Source organism: Mustela nivalis (genome assembly GCF_964662115.1).
Source record: "Mustela nivalis genome assembly, chromosome: X".
NCBI lineage: Eukaryota > Metazoa > Chordata > Mammalia > Carnivora > Mustelidae > Mustela > Mustela nivalis.
The window spans coordinates 19,734,669-19,759,644 of NC_139040.1; the positions used below are offsets into that span (position 1 = coordinate 19,734,669).

The 24,976-nt window shown below is 37.2% G+C and overlaps 1 protein-coding gene across 6 annotated transcripts in view; it reads left to right on the plus strand.

The window, feature by feature from the left end:
- Positions 1-24,976, plus strand: part of LOC309856460 (fibrous sheath-interacting protein 2-like) — a 68,336-nt gene that overhangs the window by 35,878 nt on the left and 7,482 nt on the right. For 5 of the 6 annotated variants that reach the window (XM_082717693.1, XM_082717696.1, XM_082717694.1 and 2 more), the window contains 4 exons: positions 190-9,043; positions 10,194-19,567; positions 22,692-23,183; positions 24,424-24,524. In XM_082717693.1, coding sequence (XP_082573819.1) covers positions 190-9,043; positions 10,194-19,567; positions 22,692-23,183; positions 24,424-24,524 — 18,821 coding nt within the window. The remainder of the gene's footprint in view (positions 1-189; positions 9,044-10,193; positions 19,568-22,691; positions 23,184-24,423; positions 24,525-24,976) is intronic. The other variant, XM_082717698.1, reaches the window with a different exon arrangement.

The following is a 24,976-nucleotide window of genomic DNA, read 5'->3' on the forward strand; positions in this document are numbered from 1 at the left end:
GCTACAGAGTATAAACCAATTTGAAATTAATCTCTTATTCTAAGGTCCTTTCCTATGTTCGCTCTATACACCATGCCTAGATTCCAGCTATGCATTGTTTGACACAAGGAATTAAAGGTTAGCCCCTGTCCCTACAATAGAGTAAATCCACATGTGATTTCCTTTGTGTCCTGCTTACTTCCTTTCCAGGTAACTTCAGAAGAACTGAACAGTATAGTTCATAATATAATGACTTGGGTTGTGGCTGCAGTGACCAGTATATTATATCCAGCCATCACAAAATATGAAGAAAGGTTGCAAAATATTATATACCCAATGCCTGATGACTCTACCCTCTCTTCAAATAGTGTGAGTTGCTGTAGCACATGCAGTGAAATGCTTCTATATGAAACATGTATTCAGGCAGAGACATTTCAGGCAGAGGCCTGTGCGGACACAGCTGACAGGTCAATAGGACAACCAGCAACACCCGTAAAACCATCTGCCCACAAAGAAAAAAGAGCAATGGGGAAAAAACATCGCAGAAAAGGAAAACATACTGACTCTGAACCTAAATATAATAAAACCACTGAATCCCCTAAACCTAAAACCAGTAAATCCGATACTCACCTTTCTGCACCAACTGAAAGAGGTACAAAGAAATCTGAAGATGCTATCACTGAAACAGATGCCTTAAAAGAGCCGCCATCTTCTGATGAAAGAGCAAAAGTTGTAAACGAGATGCAGGAGTTAAAGAATGTTTTTGATAACTTTAAATATCACCTCAAAGAGGAATCCGAGTTGATTTTAGAAAATATTTTTCATGAAATGATGTCTGAATTAACCAAGACCATCCCCAGTCTTACTTCTGTTACGGCCGAAACTTTGGTTGATCAAACTGACATTGACAAAGGAGGCTTGCTCTCCAAAGTCAATATCTCCTCAGCAGCTGCTGAAATTATGGAAATTGTGCTTGAGAAGCTACAGTCTGCAGTTGAGAAAAAATGTACTGAGGTATTTTCACAAGAAAATTTATCAGTTCACTTTAAATCAGACTTAACAGCCAGTAGGGAACATTTCATTTCTCCAGAAGAAAAAACTTCAAAAGCTTCACCACCTTATACTATGGAGAACATGAGTGGTATTGCAGAGGATATGGTTCATGTGATTTTAGAAAAGCTGACATCTCTTGCATCTTCTAAGCAAAATGAACTTGCTCATCTTGAGATCACTACCAAACCTGCTGACCAGCAACACCAAAAAGATCCAACATATGCATTCCTTCAAAGAGCCAGCAAAAGTAAATCCAGTGCTGAACCTGATGCCGCCGATTTGATTAGCAAAGAAGACATACAAAACTTGGTGTCAAATATTTTTTCCCAATCCTCTCTGGTTGGTTATATAGAAGAAGCGATCAACACTATACTAAGTTATATACAAATTGGACTTAGTAATGAGAGAATCATTGCATCCGAGGAAACAATGATCATCCATCATCTACTTGATGATCTCTTGGCTCAGTTACATCAGAAACCAGCAAAAACAGATGTCCAAAAGAGAAGACACCCCAGACTGAGTAGTCCTTCTGACACTGAAGAAGGGCACAGACTCAGCAGTACCAGAGTAGCTTATCATCCTAGACATGGATGCCTCTTTCCACCCATTAATGTTCCTGGCATGGTTCTTTATTCTGAAGATGAAAATAAAGAAATAGACAAGATTGTGGAAAATGTACTGATTTCGTCAATCAAAGATGAAAAAGCAAAATTACAAGAACAGGTTCCTGGTCGCTGGTTCACAAGGGAAAATGCTGATTTAAAGTACAAAAGAAATATGAACTTACATACAAAGCCTACTTATCAAGATGAGGTAGCATTTCAGAATTGGGGATTAAAGACTGACCTCTCAGGTTTTAATAATAAGGACCTTTTTGAGGACAAGCCATGTTTGAATAGAGACCTTTTGCTTTTCTGTGAAGATGAACAGCATCAAATACAAAAAGCCTCAGAGGATATAATTACAAGTATTTTAGCACAAGTGCTCCAAGACCTATCTTCTGGGTCCTCTGATCACTCAGGTTATAAAAATAAGGAAGCTTCACTTCTTACATCAGGAAGTCCACAAGATCTGTCCAATCAAGAATGGATGAACCAGATGTTCTGTACATCAGAAATCCAAATAGTAGCTCAAGAAATTGTAGATGCTGTATTAAAAATACTTCACGTAGCTTATAGTCACATTATCAGACATTCTTCATCAGTACCTCAAATATCTCTAGATAATGCTGACATACTAAATAAAGAGCCATTAAAAATATGGCTTGAGAGTAAAAGGAATACAAAAGATCCCTGGTTAGAACCTGAAGAAACTGAATCAACACCTGAACCTATAGTTCACATTAATGATAAGATCACTTACACAGTTTTTAAGAAGCTGAACTCATTTATCTGTCCAAAATTGCAAAACTGCTTTAAACTAGAAATCCATGCTGGTCATTCCAAACCTGAACCTGACCAGAAATCTTCATTTCAATCTCACCTTAGTACTTACACAACTAAAGTTGTAAAAATTGTTTTGGATGCTATCCAGAAAGAGCTCAAATACAATAAGAAAAATCTAAAGCTTGGGAAGTGTGGCCCTCCCAAAGACTTTATAGATACAGGAGATTTTGCTGCCAGTGAAAAGGAATTAGACTCTATTGTCACAAAGCTAAATAATGACATTATGACAAGTTCATTAGCAACTTGCATTTGTGAATTGTTAAGTGGAAATACAGGTAAAAGCAATATTCTACTCCCTTCAGATAAGCTAAGGTCTAAAATCTCGTATGAAACTGCTAAGATTGAGCAAAAACAACATGTGCCTTCTCAGTGCCCTCATATGCAAGAGGAAGTTCACAGGTGCACCAGACTGCGAGTGTTAGATAGAATTGGGGATACCTTATGTGACATGTTACACAAGCTCATAGGATACTGTCCATGTTGTCCACGATCTGATGAACCAAACAGAGAATGGATCAAGGAGAATTTGAGACTAACCACTGAATTACAGTCTAATATTCAGCTCATTTCTTATACAATTCTAGAAGGTATCATTGGAAAATTCTGTAGTGCTGAGATGGATCACATTTTCACAAATTCAGAATTTAAAGCTATCTCAGATTATATTGATACTGACAGCCTATCATTTGCTTTGCTTATTGAGGAAATGGGCAGATGCTCTGACATAATCGCCAGCATGTTGTCCAGTATGATCCAGCCAAGTTGCCAAGAGGTGACTAACAACAACGGAAAGACAACCACTCCCAAAACAGGGACCACAAAAGAAGAGCATCCAAATAAACTGGAAGTCATGGCTTCTGATATCTTTGAAATGGTTTTTGCTAAATTGAAAGGGTTTGCCAAAAGAAATTTAGACGCTCTGGGCACTATAATTAATGGAAATAAAAAGAGCAGCAAGAGGTACTGGGAAAGTGAAAGTTTCAACATTTGTGCAAACACACGTGAAAAACAACTGGAGTCTGCTTTATACATGCATGCAAAGAAAGTATCAAGTACTATTTTGAAGGCTATTCAAACGGAATTAAATGTGAGCTTACTAGATTTGGAAATAGGCATAGCCAAGCCACTACAGGAGAAAGAAATGCTTAAGAATTTAGTCGATTTAATTTTAGATGCAGAGCCTCTTCAATTATTTAATGAAACTGAACCAAAAAAGCAAGGGATTGAAAATTATAGATACAGGCCAACCTATGGAAATTTTCTTCCAGGAGGGGCTGACCCAGAGTCCTACCTAGAAGATCCTGCAGATACAGGGAAAAAAAGTGCTGGAGAGGAAAGACCAACAGAAGAAACTAAATCAGAATCTCTTCAGCAATGGGAGCTAGAAAGAACACTTAAAAAATTTGAAGTAGAACTCAAAGAACCAGAAAAGTCCCCAGTTGTACCCATTATAAGAAATATTTTGAATGAAATTTTTCAGAATGACTTAATTGATCAATTAAATGTGCTTACTCTCTCCCAGTCCCCTTTATGTGACATTCCTCATCCTGGTGATAAGTCAGTTGCTCAAAAATCAATTCAATCTATGGATAAAATAATGGCTCCTTTAGTGTCTGAGGCAGATGTAACTGCTGTTGCAGATAATGTTGTTAGAACCATACTTCAAAAACTTTATTCTGCTGTCATGGCAGATAGAAATGCAAGTGAAAATAGATCTAACATTATCACCTGTCCAGCAATTATCTCTTTTCCTGAATATGGCAATGAAGAAAAGGCCTCTTCTCTCCAGTCTACCATACTGGACAGAAATCCATGTATATTTCAGTCCACATTTAGTAGTGGTAAAATGACCAAAATGAATGTAGTTGAAGATATTATACAGTCAGTATTAACAAATTTAGAAACATTTGCTACTTCCAAAGTAAAAGCTCTCTTTCGTTCTCACATCAATTTCACAATTCCAATGGCTTTGCCTCTACAGGAGGATGAGACTGCTTCCAGCCAACCATGGCTATCAACCAAAGATTCATATTCTGGTGATCAATTTTCTTATTGTTCAATGGATCATGACAAGTCAGGAAAGACCACATCAATATGTCAGTTGACTGCCTGTAAATTAAATTCATATGCAACAGAAGTGGCTAGACAAATTTTACAAGGAATCAAACATAAGTTAGATAAAGAAATAAAAAGTCCATTTTTAATCCATAATATTGTGGTTTCTGGCAGTTTCCCAAGCCAGATTGTTAACACAGTGTTAAGTATTGTGTCTACTAAAGGCAAATATGAAAAAAACCTATTTGACAGAGATATTGAGCCAGGTCAGCCAGAAGATATTGTTGGAAAGCTGTTCAATAAAAGTGATTATCAAAAAAAACTTCAATTTCAAATACTAGATACCATCGAGGGTATCTTAAGTGACATCTGTGAGAAAACACTGGACGAGAATAATCTCCTACTTACTGCATCCACTCTTAATAAATTTAACGTAAGCGGGAAACATTTAGAAGCAAACTCTGAAACAAACCCCAAGTATGCAAATAAAGCTATTCCAATGCTTTTAGTTCCTAAGTCGTGTGTCACAATGATTTCCAGTGATATGGTGGATATTGTTCTTCAAAATCTCACTTCTGCTATCATGCTTGGTGTAAATGCAAAGGACTCTATTTCTCTGAAATTGCCCCTGGCATTTTCTGATTCATTTCCCAAAGCAGAGCATCAACGATCTCCTGTTACAGACTCAATGAATGAGGGGGAAAAGGGGAGCTTTCTATTTGCAAGAAAGGGAAGAGATGTACAGCTGAAATCAGTTTATTCTGATGATTATCAGACAACTGTACTTAAAAAACAAGATGCCAAGCAATCTGCTGACCCATGTGAGGAAAGTGTTCACTTTATTACTAAAGCCATTTCTAATAGATTAAAATCTTTTGCCACGGAAAGAATAGATATGCTACTTACTCTTGATACTCAGACTACAGAAAAAACACATGTTGGCCCAGAATTAACAAATTGTAAACAAAACAGCGTATTTCTTGAAGCACTCCAAATGCCATCGGATGTGAATGTCCTAGAAATCTCAACAGCTAGAACTGTTCTCAGTCAAGAGGTCACAGACGACACATTTGCTAATTACAGGAAAAAACATGGACCTGCAGTTCATATATCACAAGCTTGTCTTAGGGAATATGCTGACATAATCGCCAGTACCATTTTAATGCTCATAAAAAATGACATAGATTTAGAAATCCAAAAGATGTATTCATATCCAAACAATACTTCATTCCAAGAAAATATAATTGCGAGTGAAACTGTCAACAACATCTTAAGGAATTTACATGATAAAATATCTTTGAAGGCAACTAAGTTTTACTCACAGCAGAATCCTAGCCTGTTTACACAACTAGTTGTACAAAATGAAATATTGACAGGTCAAAGAAAGATGGATGACAACACTGAATTGTCTCTTTTTTCAAAACACCCATATCAAAACCAAATTATATCAGAAGCAGAAAACCTGAGAAGGGTTTTGGAAGAAATATTTAGAAATGGAGACTCTAGACAGGAAAAAACTGCTTTGTTAAGTGCAGTTAAGGAAATTTTAAAGAAGGTGTATCAGAGGGTAATGGAAGACATAGACCATTGGCTTCCATTTACTGAACCCCCCCACTGTACATCTGATTCTAAAATGAAAACAGCAGCAGCACGGAAAAAAACCTTACAGTCACATATAAGCAGTGTTGCAAATGACATAGTTGAAAGTGTTTCCAGAAAAATGTTCTCAATAGTAATGACATCCTTATATGAAAAGAAGGAGACCAGGCAAGAGTTGGAAGCATCTGGCCATGATGAATTACTGTTGAATCCACCAAGCTTTCAGGAATCAAAACAAGCAGAAAGAAGAAGTGTTCCCCCTGAATATGTGATACTACGAGTTTGTCCTTACACAGGCGTGAGAAGTGCCACTTCTTTGGAAAACACCTTATTGCAATTTTCTCCATGGCGAGTGGGTGAAGAATTGGTCCAAAAGGTTCTCAAAAAGATCACAAATTTTGTTTTGCTGAATCTAGAAGAGAATTTGTCCCCTAAAGATCAGTCTGATGGAATGCAGTCTCCGAGGCCATGCAGTTCTAATGCTAGTCTCAAAGACAACCCTAATATAAGTTTTAAAACGAACTTCAAAGCAAAATCGGAAGTTATCTCTTTGCCTAAATGTGGAACAAAACCACAGCTAGGACCTAGTGGTGCTAAAGCCAAAAGTCAGTCCAAGTTAAGTCCTAGAGAGAAGACTTTCAGAGGCAGTCAGTCCAGTACTGCCATTGGTCTGCCGTACCGGCTGTCAGCTGGGGATGCCCAAAACTCCTTCGTGAGAACAAAACTCCCCACTGCAGAATTTAAAATGCATGCCAAGGATATAGTAAGCAATATCCTGGAAAAAATTGTGAGTGAATTTCAAAAGGTGAGGCAAAATAGACTAATGGTAAATGTAGACACTTTAACTTCTGATCAAATCATGACAGCAAGTAAGATGGTTAATGCAGTTTTGCAGGGATTATATGCTATGAAAAATGACAATTCAGCTGACCAGATAAAAGCTTCACACTCACATGATCTCAAACTTTCACACAGGAATTTTAGGACAATCTCTCTTGCAAATCCAGAAGTCCATTTCTCTTTGGAGAATGTTTCTTCCCAGCTAGAGAAAATCTTCCCTAAAGAAGGTATTTTTACACAAATGTTTGATGAATGGCAAACAGAAGAAAATGACGTGGGAAATGAAAAATACAAGCTATTGATGGTAGCTGAGTCTGTTCTGAATGAAATTTTAGTGAAAACAAAGGAATTAGAACAATCTGTTTCACTTCTAAATTTGTCACCTCTTGAGGGTTATGAAAGCAGGCGCCATAACTTTAAAATAGCTGCTTCTGGCGCTGAGAATTCCCAAGCACAAATTAGTGTATTTGGTCAGGAAATTGTTCAAAAGCTATTGGAAAAATTAGACATGTACTTCATGACTCAGATGTTCATAACAGATGGTAAAGAAATGCTAGAAAGCAAGGAAGAAACTACAGCTAGAAGTCAAGGTGGCTCCTTAAGAACAAACAACCTCAACAATGTACCAATTTATAACACAAAGCTGAAAGACAAAATATATGAGGGCTCTAGCCACCAAATTGCTCAAGAGCTCATGGAAGGGGTTCTGAACACCTTAGAATCATTTGCAGACCTACAATTTAAACATATCTCTCCATATGCTTTTTCTGAAATTGTGAAAATACCTATTGAAAACTTTTTTGCTGTCCAACAGAAGCCATTCATGAAAACAATATTGCCCGAGTTGCAACCACGGAATAAGTTTGCTAACGGATCTAAATCATGTAGTGTGATTTCCCAGGAGAACATGCACTATAATGCCCTTCGACAGCTTCACTCGTTCCATTTAGAACTGCTTACTTACACTGCTAATACTGTCAATGACATGCTTGGTATAATAAAGAACAAGGTCGACAAAGGAAAGTGTGAAATGGAGCCATCTTCAATAAGCATATTTGAAAAAAACACTGTGGCAAGTCAGATCATCAGCACACTGATGGACGAGTGTACTCATTTCTGTGAGTTGATGATCAAAAGCCATCCAAAGGAAAATCTGCTCAAAGTAGCCAAAAATGCCTACACAGCCAACTGGCCCGGATCTGCCACTGGGATGGGAATGTTCACTTCAGAGTCAGAGGGAATTAGCTGCAGGGATGATCTTCCACAAATCCCTGGCTTATCTTTTTATTCAGAGAAAGATAGAAAAGTAAAGGAGAAGGCTTCTTCTAATCTACCTTCAAATGTCAGATACTCTGCAGAGGATACACTTAAAACCACAGAGCCATTGGAAGGGCTCGAATCAGAACTGAAACCATTATATTCTAGAAGTGAAGCCCGAGGCCTTAGCCATTTTGAACAAGTCGTGAAAGGAAACAGCTCTCTCCCATTACCAAAACCATTTCAGAAATCCAGTGACACTGTGCAAGCAGCACCAGAGCACCCCATGTCCTTCACAGAAATGGAAGGTGAAAATCCCAAAGTTCTTCACTATGAGCGCCCCAAGCCAGTTAAGCCAAACCATATACAGACAACCATTTCTCCACTCAAAATAGGTATAGCTGCAGAAAATATTGTCAATACCATGCTGTTAAGTTATGACCTTCCAAGTCAAACCCCATATTCTAATGAAAGTATAGAAGCAATGAAGCCATCTTTTGTATCAAAGGAAGGGCCTTTGTCTATGATGTCTGAAGAACAAAAGGATGAGAAAAGTTTGCTTAAAATATGGGAAAAAAGAAGCAACTCTAAAATCAAAGAAGAAAACCAAAGCCTTGTAGCAAGTGGAGAAGATTTCACTTTATTGGAAAAGTGGAAAGATAGGTACCCAAAGTTAGAGGAACCAGAACCTCCTGAGGAAGCTGAAGTCATTGCTTTTGCAGATCAGGAACTGGGACCAAAAGAAATCCATCTAGTAGCAAGATACGTTACTACAGCTGTGGTCACACATTTCAAGAACTTTGAAACCAGAGGTGAGTGAGGGATGACTTATAAAAAGTTGGCATCATTTTAGAGAAAAAAGGCAATGAGTTTTGTCACCTCACATCCAAGAAGCTGCATTCATTGCTTCTCTGAAAATGGCCTTGGATTTGGGGTGGCTATTTGACTATATTTTTAACTGGTCAGTGTGCTAAAAGAAAAGAATGTTGAGCACATTTACCTAATTGTTATTTGGAGGAGTATGGTTCAGTTTTTGCTAGCAACAGATGAAATTAAATGGGTATAATTTAAAGTGAGATATTTTGGTTGGGCATGTGGTTTGCCTATGATATGATGAAATCAGTTGTCTTGCTTGGGACATATAGCTGCTCAACAGGCAATTCTCAAATAGAAGTTCAAAGAGGGTTTTCTTTTTCATGTACTTTTCTAAAAAAAAATGACTTCTTAAATTACAGTCAAACTTCATACATAGTTGACTGTAATGATCCAACTTCTTTTTGAGATATACAGTTAAATTCTTTGCAGTCATTGATGATAGAGTTTATAAGAACAATGGCATTAAATATCTTGTTGTGTTCATGTTCCAGTGCTGTGACTTAAGTTCTTTTTAAGTACAACACTCCGAATCCATGTTTACAAATAGGATATCTGTACTCCCTTTCTATGAATATGATACATGCATATATTGTGTTGAACCATATGAAATAGCCATTTTGTGTGTCAAAAAATGTCAAACATCAGCAATTTCATCCAGTTCAATTTACTCTATACTATATAGTCCCATACTAGATAATTAGATAAACAGCTGAAAATATTTTCAAGAATTATATGAGGTCTCTAGTCATCACTGGAATCACGCTAGGGCTTTGCAGTTAAAGCTGAAGATCATTTCTCTGCCCTAGAATTTCCAGCTTTTAAAGCTGGAAACATAGGTATACAAGGAAGAAACCAGCACTTAGAGATCTGAATTCTGTTAGACTATTTTCTTAACTTCATGGCTGAAGTAAGGTTCCACAGGTGGGAAATAGAGATATGAAGAGAACTCAGTTCTGAAATTTCTTGACTAGGTTTTTCTATTTATTGAATTAGGTAAAATTCATGTATAAAATATTGCTAGTATTTTGAATGCTCAACATTTTCTCTTAATGCATGTTAAAAAATAGTAATGTTTTCTGTTTTAAGGTCCTCTTGATGAAAAAGTATTTACTGTTTCCACACCATTAAGGAAAAAATATGAATCAAAGCAGCCTCTAAGAAACATTAACTATGATACTTCACTTTATCAATTTTGTGAACACCTCACTGAATTAGTTATTTCCTATATAATGTCTAGCATTTCTGATTGTACTGAAGATAGTGGAACAAAACAGAAGTCACCGGAAAACCAAGATGCAGCTTTTAGCAAGGTTATTTTAATTCATTCACAAGTATTTGCAAGTCGGTCAGTTTCCATCAGAAGACTTGCTTTAAGCATTTCTGAAATCATTATTCGAATCCTTTTTAATAGTGACATTTTAAAGGCAGACATTACACAAGAAGTGGTTTCTGTGAAAACAAAATATATATACTGCCCAAGAGTAGCTGTGGCTGACTTCGACAATCTCTTTCAGGATCTCTTAATTGGAGTGGTCCATGTTCTGTCCAAGGAAATAGGAATAAAGTATCAGCCTGACAGGAGAGGAAGAAGGAAACCACTCTCCAGGCTTAAAATCCATAGTTTGCCCATTCGCAACAAAATCAAAACTATGAAAAGACAGACAGGCTATAGAGGTTGGAAATCATCTCCTACTCACCGAATTCATCAACTAGTACAGAAAAATAAACTAAATTCTCTGGCATGCAAATTAAGCACTCTGTTTGGTAGCCTAAAAACTCATGAATCCGAAGAAGTAGTCACTAAAATTTCCAATATTTTCAATTTGGTTTTGCAAGAGGAATGCCCAAATTGGGATATGGATTCTGGTGAAATATCACGAAAAAGATTCCTATCTTCAGATAACCAGCAAAATCATAGAATACCTAGAAATAACCCAGGGCTCTCCCCAAAATCAGTTTTTCTTCTGAACATTGTATGTGAGAAATTTATTAAAATACTTTTGGAAGAATGTACAGCCAACAACATCCTTACAGATGGTCCTCTTTCTGGTGAAATACCAACAGAAGGTCAACTGCTCAACATACTTCAAAACATAGAGAATTATTGCAGGGGAACAATGGACCATGGCTCAGCATTTGAAGAATATAATGTGCCAGCCCTTTTGGAAAATCTAGCAGAAATAGATCAAGAATCTATGCTTAGTATTACTTCCCATACCTTGGTAAAATCCTTGATGGAAAAACTGTCCTGTGGTATATACCGACCTCCCAGAAGTCCACTTTTTGCAAACAAGCATTTAAGGTATAGAAGAAGACAAAGACTCCCTGGTTTCCCAAAAGGAGAAAGGCCAAAATTAAAAGAATCAAGACAGGATAAATGCTCTGTAAGATTCACAAATTATGACAGCAGGCCTTTGAGAGAACCACTGAATAACCTCACTGTGATTCATTCCAAAATGCAAGCCCCATTTGGTAAGCAATGTTCAGGAAAATTCTCTCCTCTACCTCCTCTTCAAAGACCAGGTAAAAAGGAAGTGAATACAACAGCTATTCTTAACATGCAATATCCAGGAGGCATGAACACAGGAGTTTACTCTGCCACATTTCTGGAGGAAATAATTGCAGACATTTTCCTTAATCTCTCCACCTCCTTGCAGAGCAAAAATGTAAACATCCCTGAAGCTCAGCTCAATGAGGTAAATACATTAGATGTCAACTCCGTGGTGAATGAGTTTAACAATGCTCGAGTCACCGTTTTACGGGATGTTGAAGAAAGGATATGTTTTCCACCAATCAATAAAGAAACCGTTAGAAAGATTGCTGACTCAGTTAATAATGCTGTTTCATGGGAATATGCATTACAAGTTACTGGTGGCAGTCATCTGACAGATGCTGCCACCTCAATGGCAGAACAGATAACTAAGGGCATATTGAGACAGAGTGTAGACTACCAACTCCCACTGTGCTTCGTAGGAAAGCTCATGCCCAATTCATATTACCCTCTTAAAGCTGAAAATATATTGCAGAAACTTCAAAACAACCTGAGAGAATTTAATGACCAAGGCCAACATTCAGCGGGCTATACTACCATGTTATCACACTCATTTTTAAAAGATGTCATCAGGAAGCTATTATCTCAGCTCATTTCTCCACCCTACAAAGCTTTTTGCTTGGGAAAGAAATATTTATGGACTTCAGATTTTAATGAGCTTTCTACCTGTATAATAAACAAGGTTTTGTCTTCCATTTCAAAGCATAAGATTTGGCTCACTAAATATGATTGTCAACATCTATATACAGAAAAAAGCCTTCAAAATATGGTGGAGTCTGTTTATAATAATGTTTTACAGATGTCTGACTCCCTTGTGTCAGTCCAGAAAAATATAGTAAGCCAAAGCCCAATAATGATTGACCGAATAGCCAGTCTCATTATTCAAGAGATTATTGAAAATCACCTTCAGCCCTTTCTGTGTGGAGAGGGCTTACCTTGTTCAGTGACTCCACTGGATGAAATATCAAATATGGTTAAAGAGGTTCTCAGTGAGGTCACAGAGTCACATAGACCCCAGAAGCCATCATCACTAGGTATGGGCTTTTATCCTAATGCATTTGTAGAAGATATTGTTGCCCAGCTATTATCAAAGGTCTTTAACCCAAAATATAACACTGAATGTGAACTGGATAAAATGACCCAAAAAATAGTTAACTCAATAAATACCCATTTTAACAATGCTAAAATCTGCATTCTTCGTGATGACCAAAAGCAGTGTTTCCCCACTGTAGATCTAGACACTGTGGATGAACTTGTCAATTCAGTTTATGAGAATGTTCTGCAACAGCATGGACTAACCACTGAGGCTGATAATCAAGAATTCAAAGATAGTGACATTTTTGCAGAAAATGTTACCAATTTAATTGTAGCAGCTATTTCTGATTATCTTTTTCACCCCCTATTTTCTGGGGACTTGTCAGCTTCTTCCTATGCTACTTTAACAGCAGAGAACATTATTCAGAACATCTTTAGTGGCAGCAGTGACTCTATCAAGCCAAGCCAGCATTTATCTCCATATAACACCTTGCTTCCATACACACTTTTAGAAGACATAATTAGAGAGCTGTTATCTAGAATCTTTCCTTCTACATATAATGTGTTTCCATACATCAAAACTCCAAAAGGTAGATCAGGAATTAATTGTGATGAAATCTCTTCAAAGCTAATTAGTGATATCAGGATGAAAATTTCCCAACATGAAATTCGATTTTCAAAAGATGAAGAAGAAACCGAATCTATTTATTCAGAGACCGAATCTATTTATTCAGAGGATGATGCTCAGCATCTCGTTGATTCTGTGTTTAGAAATATGTTGCAAAACTCTGGGTCTCAAGAAACAGTTGAGCATGATATAAGTAGTAACAATGTTCTTATTGATAGAATAGCCAGTTTTATCATTAAAAATATCTGTCAACAGCATCTCCATCCATATGTGTATGGAAAGCCATTACTTCCTCCATCATATACATACTTTGATGATGTGAGAAGGCAGCATTTTTTTGCTGGTGTTTACTCCTCAGCCTTTTTGGAAGATGTGATTTCTGGGGTTTTAAGCAAAATATTCCACAGGTTATTAGGTATTGTCCAAACAAACTCATTAAGAGATTCAGGAAAAGAACTGTTGGAAACAGCTGAAAAACTCATATATTTGATAACAGAAGAATTCTCAAAAGCTCAAGTTATCATCCTAGAAAATGCTAAGGAACAATTGTGTTTGCCCCAAGTGCATACAGAAGTAGTGACTGAAATTATTGACATGGCATATAGCAAAGTTTTACAAGAATATGAACTGGAACCTGATACAGACTTTCTCAATGATACAAAAACATTGGCTGAAAGGGTAACTAAAATTATCCTGGCTGAAGTTTTTGATTTCCAAATTCATCCAGATTTCATAGCAAAGCTGCCTTTTAAATCATATTCAAGACTCAATGCTGACACTTTGATAAAGAGAGTTCATTATGCTATTAGGAAATCAAGACTCCAAAGACAGGCTTATACACCATATACCACCATATTATCACATACAAATTTGGAAAAAATTGTCACTCAGGTTTTAGATCAGATAAATCCATTGAACTGCAGTGCAGAAGACCCAGACTTTTTGCAGTCAGACTTCCGCAACACAGTTGTGAGGCTGATTGATGAGATCATGTCAATAATTTCTAAACATGCAATATGCATTATTAAACATGAAAATGAAAAACAAAATGCAATTTCAGAGAAAGATATCCAGGCTATGGTTGATGCCATTTATGCTGATATTTGTCATTCAAATCTATACCAGTCTCTTAAAAAAGATAAAAAGGACATAAGTAATATACCTGTTACAAAAATAGCAAGTTATATAATAAAAGAAATATTTAACCATCATCTTGAGTCATTTTTATCTGCAGATAAAACTCTTCCTTCAGGTACAGTGGGTCAAACTTATCAACAGAGAGCAACAGATCCTCAACAAAGAGAATTGTTTTTTATTGTAAATTCAGCTATCTTTTCAGAGGACGTAATTTCCAAGCTTTTATGCAGAATCCTTTATGCATTTTCACATAATTTCTTGGCTGCTGAAAACCCATGTAAAGCAAAAACTAATGTAACTAACATTGTTACAACATTAGTAAAATCAATTGTGCTAGAATTCACCACATCAGAAATTTTAGTTGCAGATCACTTGGACGAAAATCTGCATTTTTCAGAGGCATATAAAGAAATAGTCAAAAAAACTGTCAACCTAATTTATGAAAAAATATTAGATGATTATAAATCTCTGATTCATATTTATAGAGCTATACAAAGTGATGCTGTTGGTTTGGGGCAAAAAATATGTTATTTGCTATTAGGAGAAATTTACAATTATCAAGTGGAGTCATTAGTTTTGGGGGAATTATCAACTTCTTCCTATTCCTCCCTCCAAGATGAAAAGATCATCAGAAATGTGCTTGACAGCATCAACGATGACAGCCATGGTTTCCCGTCCTGCATCACTGTACTGCCGCGTTCCCTTTTAGAAGATCTGACTTACAAGCTTCTAGCACATATATTCCCTTCATGTGAGACTGAAACTGAACTCAGTGAGAAAGAGGTGCCACTAGATTATGAGTTTGTGAATGCAGCTTCAAAACTGACTGATGAAATTATAACAGAAATTTCTGAACATGAAATTAGACTTGCCACAGCAGAGGAGCATGTGGAAAGTATGCAATTAGGGGCAAGTGAGAACTTTGTTAACTCCATATGTAACAATATTATGAAAAATTTTAAATTAGAAAATGAAGCACAGAATGATACATACAAAAACGGAGGCTTGTTCCTCAGGAAAATAGCTGGTTTCATCATGAAAGAAATTGTGGACCACCATCTGCATCCGTTTTTATATGATGAAGAATCCCTTCCCTGTAACTTACCCAAAAATGACCATATCATTGAACCCTTGAATCCTGATAAAGAAAAAATACTCACAGGCTTCCCACAGGCTTCTGTGTATTCTGCTACATTTTTGGAAGATGTCATAATTGACCTTGTTAGCAAATTTTATACTCTCCCAAGTATTGCTGAAAACCCTAAGGACAAAGAAATAACAGAAAAAGACCCCATGGGCATGGCTGTAAAATTTGCAAATGGCCTGATAGGCGAATTTAGAAAAAGTAAAATTAAAGTCCTAGCAAATTCTGGAAAAATGTTTTCTTTTCCACCAATAGATAAAGAGACAGTCAGTAAAATATCTGACTCTGTGTACGATGAGGTCATAGAAATGTATGGATCTTACAATGTTCAGAAAGATGATAGCAGTAACATTGTTATAGAGATGATAGCTGCTTTAGCCAAAAAGGCAATCTCTGCTTTCAAGATTCAACCACTTTTTTCAGGAGACTGGTCTTCCACCTTCTTTTCATTTCTAAATGTGGATAACATCATCCAAAAAGTTCAACACCTACCATATAATACCTTTACAAAAATAAATAGAAGCTTGAGGGAGAACCCAGTTTCTTCCCTAGAACAATTACCTACACTTACTCCTCTAACCTCAGGCCTGAAAGACATAATGAACACTTTAGAAATAGGTAGAGGAGCACATTATGGAAAAGAGAATTTCAAAAAGGAGAAGACATCTATGAAGACAGGTAGCATCCAGGAGCCAATATGTACCACTATAACTAGCATTATGAAGGGTGAATTGACTACCCTAGCATCAGGGTTAGTTGGAGGTGTGGCAGATAAAAAGAAAGGGGATGAAAAGAAAAAGGAAAGGTCAATTGGAAAAGAGAATGAGAAGGCATCAAAAGCTACTCTCCCAACAACTAATATGGAAAGTGAAGATACTCAGGGGCCAGATTTGAGTATGACACCTAGAAAGAAGGAAAGCAAGAAGAAACACACTCTGGGTATAAAAGAGGAGAAAGGGCAACGTGATGAGGTATACCAACATCTTTCATCAGCTACTGATGATACAAAAACCAAGAAGGTTGCGCTGGAACCAGCTTTAAAAATGGATAAAAAGAAGAGTGACAAGAAAAGAGGGAGTTCATTAGAAAAGGATGATAGACCTTCTGAATTACCATCTCTGAAATCCAAAGTGAGAGATAGAAAGATCCAAGAGAAGAGGAGAGATTCTCCAGCTTACGGAGTTACAGATGACAAACAGACCTTGTGTCTTAAACAGGTCCAAATTTTCACTGAAAGCATTTACAGAAATGTTTTAGAAATGTCTCCTTTCCAAGAACCAGAAGATGATTCAAAATCCCCAATTCCTCTAGGTGATAAAGCGGTATATTTAACTCAAGCAGATGGCAAGGGTTTAGCCCAGCCTACCTCAACAAATCCAGGTAAACACAATGCTCCTGCAAAAGAGGAAGAGAATAAAAAAAGTGAAGATAAAGAGATCAAAAGTAAACCTAGTAAACCAGACCATCCACCAGAAAATAATCATGGGATTTTTCCTGCTAACTTTTTAGGAGATGTTCTCTCTGAAATAGTTAACAAATTGGTTTTTAATTCCTTACTGGGCACAGATGATACATGTCAGAATGTAACCAAAAATGTAAATCAAACTGCACTCGATGACACAGCTATGAAACTGATTGATTCCCTGTTAAAGGAGTTTTCAGATGCTCAAATTAAAGTACTGAACCCAGGTCAGGGAAGTCAGTTCCTCCCATCTGCAGATATAGTTTCATCAGTTCCCAACATACCTCTCAGGCAAAAAGAACCATCTGTGAATAAAGCACCTCGTGAGAAAAAAATGGCAGCTGCAACTAAGGTAGATTCTTCTGATGAGGCACCTTCTATGGCTAACATAGCATCAAGTGATAAAATGTTAGTCAACAAGATTGTTCATTCCTCTCTATGCAGTATTTTGCAGGAATATAGATCTCAAGACTCCATTTATAAGGACATAAATAGTAATGGTGGAAATTTAGCAAGAAAGCTAGCTAATACTGTCATAGAAGAAATTTTTCAGCATCAGCTAAACTTGCTACTTTATGAAGAGGTTCCAGAGGCAGCATGTTTGCCTCTAGAATCTAAGGAGGTTATGAAAAAGGTCCACAAGGTAGTCCAAACAGCCTGCAAAGAATGTCAAACATCATCACCATATACCATAATGCTACCTTATGAATTTTTAGAAAGTATAATTTCTTCTCTTCTATCAAAAATTTTCTCAACAGTAGCCAGTGCAAAAGCAGAAATATCTGAAGATCATTTGTACACAGAACTGTATTTCCTTCAAATGAAGTTAATAAGTACAATTATGACAGAGATCTCCAAAGATAATGATATGATTGTACAGTATGTAGAATCCTTACATCCTAATGATGATGAAATTATTCAATTAGTGGTTCAGACTATTTATAATAATCTCTTACCACAATTTGGATCTCAAAAGAGCATACAAAATTGTGTCAGCAGCGGTTGCAAAATCCTTTCAGAAACCATAGTTAATTTAGTTGTACAGGAAGTGGCTGGCAACCAGTTGCAGAACTATTTTTCTGGAGAGCTAACACCACATCAGTGTACAGAAGTTGACAGTGTTGTTGAAAATATCCTTAAAGATGTTATCCAAACCACTGAAGTTCCCCGGTCTCAGCCATCACAGGTTTATAAACTGCCTTTTCACATAATAGAAGAAATTGCTGTAAATTTTTTGTCAAAGCTTTTATCTATGTTTCCAAAAGTGGGCAAGAAACAAAACAATTCTCTACATGCTGAAATGCAAACAATAATCTCAAAAATCTTAAGTTCATTTCAAGACTATCTCTCTAAAAGTCCAATTATAGTAGTGCCACAGGCCGAAGAATCACCCACTGTATCTTTAGCAGACAGTACAACTATTGAAAAAGTAGTTACTTCTGTTTATAACAGTGTTTTAAGGCATTCTGGCTCCCATATTTCAGTGTATAAGGATTTAATGAGTAAAAGCAATGTCCTTTCTGATATAATAGGATTTTTAATGGTGAAGGAAATTTCCAATTCAGAACTTCATCCTCAAGTAGAAGAAGAAGCATCAAGATCAGAGTTAGTTCTGGAAGCTGTCAAAATTATGGAAAAAGTGGTTCAGATCATTGATGACCTTAAGTCAAAGAAAAAGCCTTCAACAAAAAAAGAGACTGTGTTAGATGCTAGGTTTTTAGAAGAAATGCTGGTCTTGTTCTTGGCTAAACTAGTAAAGCTGCCAAGTGCCTCAAGCAGAGATGCAAAAAATTTATCAAAGTCTGAGGTAAATAAAATTGCATCTCTATTGACAAAATCTGTGACAGCTGAAATTGCCAGAAATAACATTAGTGTTGTAGCTGCTAATCCTGAAGAAAACGTTTTAAGTCCAGAAAATATAGAAATTATTTCTCAGATAGTCGAGTCTGTTTATAATCAGGTACTACAACAATCTGGAACTCATGAAGAACTTTATTATGACATGAAAGGTACAAACAGTGTCTTCCCTAAAGAGGTCGCTTCTTTACTCATCAGTAAAGTTTCCAATTGTCCATTAGAAATGATTAGCTCAAAAGATTCAGAGGCTGGTCTCTTTGGCGATTTGGATCTTGCTCGAATCGTCGAAAAGGTGCATGACCATGCAGTTAAAAGAGGGCCTGAGCTAGAGCAAAAAGAATTAGGTCAAGATTTAAGTGAAGAGGAACTTCCAGTTAAAATAATTCCTCACCGTGGGAAACAACCAATCAGTATCGATCCAGACATTGTTGCAGAACACCTAGGAGTCATTTCTATAAAAACACAACCTCTTGAGAAACTGCAGTTGGAGTGTTTAACTAGAACCGGACGCAGCATTGAGGCACTGAGAAGAGTGTCAGCGAGCGGGAGGAGTCACTCAATGGGCACACCTGAGGCAGGAAAGCAAAAGCGAGAAAGGCGCATTTCGTTGGATGAAGTGGGACGACTGAATGTGAAACCATTAGAGGTAAGTGCTAAACGCAGTGGTGAGAAGAGATGAGTAGTGACTGAGACCTGGTTGTCCTGCGATTTCCTTCTTCGGGCAGGTCTGTGGGAATGCATTTATAAAATATTGTCAATGTTCTCTTGCCCAGCCCAGTAGAACTGGGACACTCTGATTCAACCACTTCTCTGCCTTCCTGGGACTCACCCGTCAGCAGTGTGGCTCGGTGGAAAGGTGGAAAGCTATTTTCCATTAGCCAGTCAGACCAAACCTCCATTTCTTGAAGAATGGGAATACAGGGAAATACCCTTACCAGCAAACAGGACTCATTGGAACTGTAGTCCTCATTTGGCAACCCAGAAGAAATGCAATTTTTATAATCTCTACAGTTCTTTTTAAATGCATATACATTATCATAGTATTACATGGGTCCAAAAGGGCCAATTAGAACAACAGGTCAACCTGTTAAAGATTGAAATCCTCAGACTTAAGTCTCCACAGTAGTATTGTTTTACTTAGCAACGTTCATCAACAAACATCAGACTGCAGGCTCTTTACAGTTCATTTGTTTCTTCTTCTTTCACTTCCATTACATAATACTTTCACAGAACCCTCTACTCTGACACACTCAGGAGGAACCCAGTTTCTTTTTTTTTTTTTAAAGATTTTATTCATTTATTTGACAGACAGAAATCACAAGTAGACAGAGAGGCAGGCAGAGAGAGATGGGAATCAGGCTCCCCACTGAGCAGAGAGCCTGATGTGGGGCTCGATCCCACGACTCTGGGATCATGACCCGAGCTGAAGGCAGAGGCTTTAACCCACTGAGCCACCCAGGCACCCCAGGAACCCAGTTTCTTTCCTATGCTACCCTTGTTCTATACCCAGCTGTCTTCATATTTCTATTTTTATGAACTAGTTTTTCTGCAGTCCTATATTTAGGTTTTAAAAATACTTTAAAGGGGCTTGAATTGCCAAAACACTGTTCTTGGTACAATATAACTATTGAAAAAGTAGTTCTGTGTATAGATCTTAGGGCGCTAGGGCCTAGGGATGGTCCTTCCAGGAGATGGAGTTGTTACATTGATCCAGCCCCACGTTCTCATGTAATACCAAAGTCCCTCCATATAAATGAGCCTCTTGCAAGGATGATGGCGTGCAGTCACACTCAGGATATAGTCTGTGATTTACAAAGTGAGCAAAGTTCTACAGAAGCAGCCGGCTTGGAGCATAAGCCCAGGACTGTATTTTCCTTAGCATTATTTTCCAGCCCAATGAACTAAGTCTCAGAGCTGGTGAATACATTACAGGTTTTTGTTGTTGTTGTTGTTGTTGTTGTTGTTTTAGTCTCAGATACTCAGATTGTCAGAGACATTGATGGAGTCCCCTTGGTCCTTAGTTTCTTGAACCAGATGAAGATCCTTTCCAGTTCTAAAATGTTCTTTTCTCTCTCAGTTCTCAAAATTACATTATCATTTACTTGGTAGCTTTCATTTATATATAAGTAATTCCTTGGGCACAAGATCTATGTCTCAAAACTATAGACAATTACCTCTAAGTCATTACCTCTTAATCATCTGTCAGTTTTGGCTACATGCTTTCTTCTTTCACATCCTTTATCCGTACGTTAACTATCTCTTCATAGCCCACAGAAAGTTGGAAGAGAATAGCTAATCCAAAGCAACCACTGCTGCTACTCACAAGGGAAGCAAAAGCTGTCTCAGGGAAAGCAAATGGAGCTAGCTAGCCCAGTTCAGAACAGGAGACCAGTTTAAGGAACCCAGGCAACTCCGAGGCTAGTCTTCAGTCAGGAATCCATAAGCAATGCTTCATTTGCTATTCTGAATTACCAAAACTTCCCAACACACCAGACACATGCCTATCAAAGACTCCTACAGTGACACAACCTGGAGCCATCAGGGCGACTTTGAGTTTTTGAACCACTATTTCCCTCCACCAGCACAGATCATCAAGACTGATTATGTTTCAGTTTTTTACAGGATTTCTTTCATTTTGTTTTGCACAAGAGCTACCACTGTAGGGCAGCATTTATCTGAAACTCTGATTTGCAGTTTTACAGAGATCTAAGATTGATAACCCAAATTAATGTAAAGGTTCTGCAGCATCATCAAAGGCTACAGAAATGGAAAAGTCATTTATGACCATCTTTTCCTTGATCTGTCTTTCCCATTGCAAAATGGAAAGTGACATTTGACCAGGGAGGTGAAGAGGAATGAAGAGGTCCTCTTTGAAGCCGCCTTTGGAAAATATGTTCAAGGGTTAGAATGTGTGGAGGGTGATCATGCAAGGTCTTTCACAATCATGTTTTAAAATCCAGGTCAGCCAATACCTTGTCTTTTGTTCATGAAAATATCTACATTTAGGTTGCTCTTATGATTGGTTCTCTCACTAAGAAGTTTAGAAAAAGATGTCCTATCTAAGTCTGTCACAGAACTTTCCAGGTAAATGATGAAAACAGAATGTAATTACGGTATTTGTGCATTTGCATTTCTTGACAAGTAAAAAATAAAACTTGAACCAAAAGAACAAAACTTACTAGCGTTCCCTTCTTTGGACTGGATGACATTATTCTTTAATGCAAAAAAAGGATTACTGAAATGAGCAAATATTGCTTATGATTTTTATTTATTTTTTCCTTTAAATATATCACTACTCAAATATATATATAATATTATATTATACTATATTATATATATATATTTTATGAATATAGTATCATTTAGTGTACACCTTAGTTTTATTTACCATAAATTCAGAAAAGAAGTTCATGATGCTTGTAGATAATATCAGCTGTTGATTGGAATATCAATTCCACCATATTTACTACCATTTCACATATTATATTATACTAAATATAATATATAAAGTATATATTTATATATAATAATATATATAGATCATATATAGATTATATATTATATATAATATGTATATAATATATATATTTGAGTAGTAATATATTTAAAGGGAAAAATATATATATATATATATCACCACTCTACCAGTAAGTGGCATTTGAGGATAATTTTACTAAATTGAAAAGCAAGTGAAAATTGCTTTATTACTATAGAACCATAGGAAAAATCACTGAGGCAGTAGTTTTTAATAATTTTCTCTTCAATTCCAGACTGCTAGTAGGAATTCATTTCAGAACTTAATAAAGCCTGACATCACCAAAGTGGAGCTTTTAAAAGATGTCCACAGCAAAAAAGATCTTATCATTCGTTTGGTAACTCATGATATTAATCAAGAAGTTTCAGAAAATAAAGCGGAAAAGGGCTTAACTTCTGATGAAGATGAAGTTGTTTTACAAGACGTTGTAAGAGAACTTCCAGAAGAACCATTGGACGATCAAGTAAAAGAAGACATAAAGCCCATTATGAACACAATGGCTTTTTCCAAGCCACCGAAGAGCAAGAGAAATCTGAAAAAATTTTTGTCACTAGGAAAATGTTGTCAATGCAAATCCACTGTAACTACACTGGATACTGAAGCATCACCAAATCAATGGACAGAAGCTGAGGAGACACAACGAACTGTTTCTAATGTTGATGTGACTACCTCCAAATCTTTGACTGGCATAGATTCTTCCTTTTGGAAGAGAAAGACACAACTAAGTGTAAGTGACAAACGGGACTCTCAATGACCGGGTTTCTATAGAGAAGGTATAGAGTTTCACAAACTTAGCTGAAGTAATTTTCGTTTGGTAGGAAGAAGAGTGCATAAACTGAATCTGGGCAGTCTCTCCCAACTTTGCTGATATTTACAATAAAAGGGAAATGATTAACGGATGAAGTCAGAAGCCTAAATTGAAGAAAAATAGATCACAGAAAGGGTCCTAGGTTAGTTAGAAGGACAAGAAAAACAGAAAAAGGAAACCACTTAGGAGAAATGCAATCTAATTATTTAAAATCATAGATTTAAATTTTTTGGTACTCTAGCCTAAAAATATTCACTGGAAGTTTTTTTTTTTTTTAAAGATTTTATTTATTTATTTGACAGACAGAGATCACAAGTAGGCAGAGAGTGAGAGGGGAAAGCAGGCTCCCTGCTGAGCAGAGAGCCCGATGTGGGGCTCCATCCCAGGACCCTGGGATCATGACCTGAGCCGAAAGCAGAGGCTTAACCCACTGAGCCACCCAGGCACCCCTTCACTGGAGGTTTTGTTTGCAGAGACTCCATGCCAGTGGGCAGGACCAGAAGATGCGCTGGAGGAGAGTAAAAAAGATTCATGCAGATTCGGCCGATCTGGGTTTGAATTCTGGCTTTGCCACTTCGTAGCTATGTGACATTTGGGCAAGTTCCTTAACCAAATTTTTTCTCAAAAATTATTTACCCAACTTGTTAAAACATAGCAAGTTATTCAAAGTATGCTGAATATTCCTCAGTCCGTAAGTCCAACTATCACTCTGACGCACAGCTCCTTTCCCGGTTCTGTATCCTTCTAGTGATTGATTTGGCCTTACCATCCTCTTGGGTTAGCCTCACCAAAAACAGTGCACTGTACATGCATTTGGAAGTTACACATGATTTGGGATTTCCTGGTGAGACAATCCCCTGAATTATCTGTTTGCAGTGATTTCCAGGTTAACCCAGAAACTGCAGTGAGCCAGAGAAAAGACAACACAGAGATACAACTCTGGCCAATTCAGAGGCTCGCAGGGACAATAGCCTCAACACAAACTCAGATCTGTTTATTAGGCTCTATTTATTAGGAAGCCATGTGAGATTTTAGGAGCAAACACAGTGTACCTGATCAGAAGTGCTGGCTATATGGAAAACTAAGGAAACATTATGGCATATTTTACTTGTTATTACAAAATCTCCTTTTTATAATTATCTGACTTGTACTTTTCCAGAGAGAAGGAAGGAAATCTAGTACTGAACCAGCATATTACTTCTTACATAGAATTATGAGTTCATCCTCATACAATGAAGAGGATCTGCCCTCATTTTCTAGGTACGGTCAATTAAAGCAATATGAGTTGGCTAAGAAAATAGAAATCCAAAATGACAATGATGTTGGTGTGAAACATGGGCCCCTCGAGTGACCATGTGAGAAAGCCAGTGTCTCGCGCCTCAAACTCCCCTCACTCCTTCCCCTCGCCCTCCTCTGTGCTTGTTTCTTGGGGCTCCCCTTCCCGTGTTCTCTCCCACACCTATTTATGTGGTCTCTACTTCCTTCTTTCTAGTATAGTCGTCTAGTAAGTATAGTTCAAGTCTTTAATGTGTTAGATTCTGGAACCTAAGAGACAGACCCTGGGTCAACAGTAGTTCCTGCACTAATGGCCCACCTAAAGGGCTTCCTACTTACTGTCCTTATGTACCTACACACTCAACAGTGTGGCTCTGTCACAGGGATCCCCCAAATGGAGGGCTTATGTAAGTTGGAGCATTCGGGGAAGACTTCTA